At 31.0% G+C, this 6,531-nt stretch overlaps 1 protein-coding gene across 1 annotated transcript in view; it reads left to right on the forward strand.

Annotated features, from left to right (window-relative positions):
* Positions 1 to 6,531, forward strand: part of LOC108748174 — a 34,221-nt gene that overhangs the window by 8,899 nt on the left and 18,791 nt on the right. Inside the window, 6 exon segments of the mRNA XM_018486200.1 lie at positions 2,531 to 2,606; positions 2,609 to 2,732; positions 2,735 to 2,811; positions 2,976 to 3,014; positions 3,017 to 3,048; positions 3,050 to 3,071. Of these exon segments, the coding sequence (XP_018341702.1) occupies positions 2,531 to 2,606; positions 2,609 to 2,732; positions 2,735 to 2,811; positions 2,976 to 3,014; positions 3,017 to 3,048; positions 3,050 to 3,071 (370 nt within the window).

A 6,531-nucleotide genomic window follows, 5' to 3' on the forward strand; every position in this document is an offset into this window, starting at 1 on the left:
GAATGACAGGTTTAGATCGATTATGGCAGCGGTAGGGAAAAAATCGAATATACTTATTACCGAGATCATCAGTGTGCAAATGAAATTGAACATATCATTATGGTCATCAGTATGCAAATGAAAGATAAGGCTCAAGCTTATTAGTACAAAGCCCATAGCTTATCAATACAAATCGCTTATCTTGTAATAAACGATTAATTCGACGTTCTATATATAGGCAGACAATATTTGTTGTGTATTGTATAATTATACTTAAAGATTCATTGTGAATTAAAATGTATAATGTGCTCAGCTGGGCTCACTAGGTTGACATAAGTTTTATTTTCGATGCAAATACTTGCGTCAGTATCGGATGTAGGAATCAAACGAGCTTTATATTGAAAATTGATGACACGAACGTGACTAACGACTAGTGACGCGATATTTTCTGTAGTCTGCTTTCATTCTCTCCGTTTTTTTCCTTTCCTTCGTATAATTCGTCTCCTTCGTTTGTCTAATGACTTGTCTAATTTTACCGCCATTTTCTTGTAACTACGTAATGTATTGCTAAATGATTCGGAATAATTTCGAACAGGTTAGCGCGTGACGCATTCGTTACCTTCAATGATTGACATGAATCGAATTCCTCAATGCAATACGCTGAAATAAGTTACACAGACGTAAATCGGACATTTTGCATGATCTGTCATGACCTACTATGCGAGATAATTTATGTTAGCCGATCAAAGAGGAACATTACGTAGCCTGTATTTGGGTTTGCATTTCTCGTATCTTGTTTCTAAAGCGACTCCTAAAACTAATATCACTTAGAGAAGGTAACGATTGAAATTCGAAATTGCGGTTTAACCAATCCCATAGTTGAAAATGCGAACCTCCACGTTCGCTGCTCATCACCGTAGTTGATTTTGGATTGTGTTTCGTGAAATAGATTTAGATCGATTAACTCTTCATCATTTAAAAGTTATTTGGAGAGCAAATCCTAAACAATAATTAATTTAAGAACATTTAATTACTAAAAAATATTAAAGAAACACGTGGTATATTTTTTATTTTATTAAATCCCTACTTTTAGTATTTTATTTTGACGCACCTATTTTTGCACTTGATTCTTACTGTCCTTTTTTATTTCGCTAATTTAATTTGTGAAAGATAGATAGATAGATAGATAGATAGATAGAGAGAGAGAGAGAGAGAGAGAGAGTTTTTATTGTTCTCATTTTAAAAAATATTAATTCTGAAAGCATTTACTTAGAGGAAAAAGTGTACATATAGTACCTCATTTATATTTTATATAGGAAATATTTAATAGGTAATATTTATAATTTTTACACGGAGAGAATTTTTTCTTAGAGTTTACCCTGAAATATGACAGTCGTAGAACATTATATTTCGAGAAATTTTAATGTAAATCTCTCTCATTCATTAATAAAACTATAATAAAAGTATAAAATAAGTTTGATGAATTTTACTAAAGTGAAATGGTAAAAGTCTTTTAAATATTATATTGTACCACAACTACTATATTTTCAAGATAAATTTTAAAAGAAAATTCTCTCCGTGTAACAGTAATATTTAATCTTTAACAATCAATATTTAAAACTTAAGGATTACGTTTGTAAAGTGTTGTTCAATCAATTTTAGATTCAAAGTTATGAAACATTTATTATTAGGGCATTATTTATGAAAATATGACAACACGTCATAATGATTTAAAGAGGAACAGGAGTGGTAATGTGGCTTTCCACAAAAATAGATTTAAAAAATTGATTTTGTTAAAAAAAAAAAACATTTTTACAAAATTATGAAACAAATAAAATATTGCAGAACGTATGCAAATCTTTATACATACACATAACTTTTTCCACATATAGGCTGTTCAGTACTAAAAATCTATAGTACACATAACATAAACTATAGATTAACAATGCTTAGAGCTACAATCGATTCATGGAATAATTATTTTGATATGAAAATCTCGAAAAGGAGGCCGCCAACAATCAATACGCTTAGGGAGCCACATTAGCAAAATGATATGCTATAGTCAAATAAAATGTTAAATGATAAACAACACACTCAAATATATTCGTGTAATAATACGTTCAAGTTTGAGAAGAATGAGGAAGTATGTTATTAAATACTGAAATCTAAAAAACATTTCAGAATGCTTGAAAATAAAAATGCGTAGTAATAAATGCTGACTATATATAACTGTATATTGACATATATATTATATTAGCGACATATATATTAGCGTCATGGTGTAACAGCGACTAACTGAACCAATAATTCTATAAATAATAAGTAATAACTATAGAATGCTCCACCTAATAACGGAGATAATGATATATATATATATATATATACTAGCCATAATACCATCTCCTCTATTAAAAAAAAATATTAAAAAAGTATCATATCAGAGCTTTTGGAGTAATGATAAATTATATTATCGTTATTATCATTTTATACGTTGCGATATTTTTTTTGTAAGCGAAAGGGTACCGAGTACAAGTATACATTTTTCGTTCAGTGCGCATAATATCGCGTGCGAAAAAGAATCGATCATGTCCTTGTACAACGAGATCCATTTTACGTGCCCCATCGGGCATTTGCTTTCCCAGCAAATTGCCAAGTAATCTATCAAGGAGCGACTCCTCACGCGAAAGTTTTCAGGGCCAAGCACCTGTGGAATACACTCATACCTAGAAATCCCAGCGATAACCTCGTCGTTGGCGGCGAGGTACGAATTCGCCACAGATCGTGGGTGGTCGCCGTTTTCTCCGGGAACAAGAGGAGAGAACTGTGACCGAGGTACACGGGTACGTTTGATTGGACGAGAATGCTTTGGCGGCGAATCGGCGGCGGGGTGGGAACCACCGTCCCGGGGGTGGGGACGTGCATACGGTGTGAGGGGGTGCGAGAGTCGCAAAGTCGCGGGCTTATATAAACGCGCGGCGAACCGTTCGCCTTCACAGAGTATCCAACCGTCGCTGGACGACACACCACCATCCCCATAAAGATTCTTCGACAAGCTCGCTTTTGTCAGCTACTTGGCCTTCATCAGCGACAAGGTACACATTCGTATCCATTTTTCCTTTTTACGCGTGGTAATCTCGGCATTTTAAGAAACGTCCCGCAAGTGTTATTGGTAGTTTTTGTCGTATACAGATTTTAAAAAAAATTACAGCTTTCTGCAATGCAAAAACGTTAAAGTATTAATAATCTCTAAACTGTAAACGATCTTCGAATTGTGAACCAAATGATGAATGCAAGTAACTTCTGAAAGTAATATCTCTTTTTAAAAGGAGATGTAAAATATAATTCGTATTGGATCGACGAAAATAAATCAATTAAGAGAACTAAATAAATAATTTTGATTAGAGCGAATTTTAAGTGTTTAAATATTTCAAAGCAAATTTGTATTCAATTATGTAAATCGCGCGCCGAAATTTTTTTTACTCATAAAATGCAATCGTGGATAGAACTAGAATAGTAATAAGACATATTAAATTAACAAGCAATTTAATCATTTTGATGCTAATAAGAATTTTAGAAGAATATTAATAATTTGATTTGCTAATCTAAGTATTTTAAGAACTGTAAATGATTCAATTTATTACAAAATAAATAATAAAGAATAATTTAATTTATTACGAAAAATATTATCTCAGCCAGGATTCAAATCCGGATAAAAATATAATCTTCAATTTATTTTTAATAAAGTAGAGAGAAAATGGATATCAAAATCTCATCTTTATCTCAAGTTTGTTTTAAAGATTTCTTAGTTACAAAGATACCTAAAGTTAGTTTTGCCGTAGCAACGCAATGGTAGCAATCTTTCGAATTGGATGACAAATTACACGCATAGCCCTTACAGTTACAGTAACTTTGCGCTTGTATGATTATCCAGTAGTAAATTCTAGCACTGTGTCTCCCAGTAGTAAGACCCCGCATTGCCACAGACAGTAGTAAGACTCCATGTTATGATGAACAGTAATAATAACTTCCCGCAGTTTGTCAGTAGAAGTTATTGCGGATATTTGGAGAACCCCCTCGTATTATTCTCGTATATTCTCTAACATAAACAGGATAATTCACGATTATATTTTTGAAATTGGAACTAAATCGACTTTACTCATGTAGAGAAAAGATTGAAATAAATTTTCTGAAAAATTTAAGACTTGAATAAAATTTTATAAAAAATTACGTTGAACAGTAATAACTTTCCATGTAGTTTGTCAACTCGTAGAAGTTACTGTGGATATTTGAAGAACCTCTCATATAATTCTCGTATATCTCTAGTACGAACATAATTCGTAACTATATTACTACTATAATTTTGAAATTGGAATTAAAACTTTATTTATGTGGTGAAAGAAATTGATTGAAACAAATTTTCTAAAAAAATTCAGGACTTAAATAAAATTTTATAGAAATTTATAGAACGAAATATTTTACAAATAATTAAATTGTCATATTAAACATAAATATGTATTTAAAAAATTCATTTTGTTATTTAGTCTTTGAGGAATTATTAGAGATAACAAATCTTTTATTATGACAGGTAAAAAAATATACTTGGAAATGGGAAAAAAGAATCTATTGATTGCTGTTTTTGACATGGGAAAATAAGAGTATTTTCTGGATAATATTTAACAATGAACAAGAGGCAAGACAAATATTTCATTGCGAAGAAATTATTTAGGTTGAACAAATTGCAGAATGATTCGCACAGAACTGCGCAAACTCGACTGCGTAAATTCTTCCCAAGTTTGACGAATTGCGTTTGTTTAAAAACCAAGGCGCTTGTCAAAAAGATGAAAGGATAAACACAAGATGCGGAAAAAGACTTCATTTTAATCAAACTGAATATCACATCAAATTCATTCATCCAAAGAGTTTTTACCAATTATGATACAATTAAATAACGAAAATATTCATTGTTTGTTTTTAAAAATTAAATGAATTTTCTCTCCGTCGGAGAGATATGAAAATATGAAACTTTATCGTTGAGAAATTTTATTATCATTTAATGCAAAATATGAGAGAATTTATATGACTTTATAAGTTACAAGATCTTCCTCGAAATTTTTTAAAGAAAAAAGCGATTTCAAATTTATGAGAAAAATTTTTGCCGCGAAATTGATACAGGATATACTGAAGCATCTTGCGTTAATGCATAAAATTCGACCTGAATGGATTTTCATCACAAAATACTCATTATCAACGTTTATTCTATGCTCGAACACGATCGTGGTCGAGAGGGCATATGACGTGTGTATAGCTCGTAACAGCAAAAGGATTAATTGTTGACAGACAAAGCACCTAATGAGGCACATGCACCGCAATAACCAATCGTGATTCCGCAATGCTATTGCCAGCAAGTGAAGAAAAAGTCCGATGAGTATTTCGACACAAAACACAAAACCGCAGCGAACGCATTATGATAATTTGCAATCGATTGATATCTAATTACAGCCTCCGGGCATTATCGCGAACGGGCGCGGAATTATACGCACGGTGAGATTACTCTGCAATGCGTATCCTCGTAATTTCCTCAATTGCACGATTGATTAATAGGCCAATTAATCAATCGTTTGAATTGCACATAATTATTAACTTAAAAATTAACATCACTGGAAAGTATCTTAATAAACAGTTTACCAAATAATTCAGAAAACCATTTGAAAAACAAAGTAATTTATAAATTTGTCAAATAAAAGAAAGAATTCTATATTCGAGCGGAGATTTTTATAATATTTAATTTTAATAATAAAAAGTTTCAATAATATTCAAATAATATATATAGTTTTGAGATACTTATTAGGTATCATTAAATATTTATTAGTACACTGAAAGAAAAGATTGGTTGCTACAGCCATATAAAAATGCTATGCTATATTTTACTATTTAAATTATTGCAGCAATCAATCTTTTTTTTCAGCGTATCATTAAATTTAATATGTGATATTATTATTTCGACTTTAGTTTATGATTGCGTTTCAAATTCGACACAAATTAAATTGGTTTACAGTACAATTCATAGAAATGAAAAATGTATTAAAAAAGTTGAGTATTATTAAGCATCAAGACCCGCTTCAACTGAATATAGGATTTTTTTCTCTTAAGTTATATTAACTTATTGATCCATTTTCCATTTGATTCACATAGTATTACATTTATTATCCAATTTTACAAAAGCAAAACAAATTCACGACACAACAGTGCCCATTTTTATACAAGCGGTAAAAGCCTGTTGGCACGCAACTTTATGCGTTTTCGTCCAAAACTTTTACAGGTTTGTGGTAACACGAAAAGCACTTATGGTTCCTTCCGCAAATTGGAAAATCAGTTTTATCAGCGTGAAAGAGAGAAAGAAAGAAAAATTATGAAATTGTGCATTCTAAAAGCTTCGATGCGAATCATTAATAACCGATAACAAATTTCACATTAAATATCCTGTGTGTTATTTTATATTTTTAATTTAATTAACATTTCTATAATATTTTATTTGTTGGAAAATATCTAAAT

This window comes from Trachymyrmex septentrionalis, unplaced genomic scaffold, assembly GCF_001594115.1.
Source record: "Trachymyrmex septentrionalis isolate Tsep2-gDNA-1 unplaced genomic scaffold, Tsep1.0 scaffold213, whole genome shotgun sequence".
NCBI lineage: Eukaryota > Metazoa > Arthropoda > Insecta > Hymenoptera > Formicidae > Trachymyrmex > Trachymyrmex septentrionalis.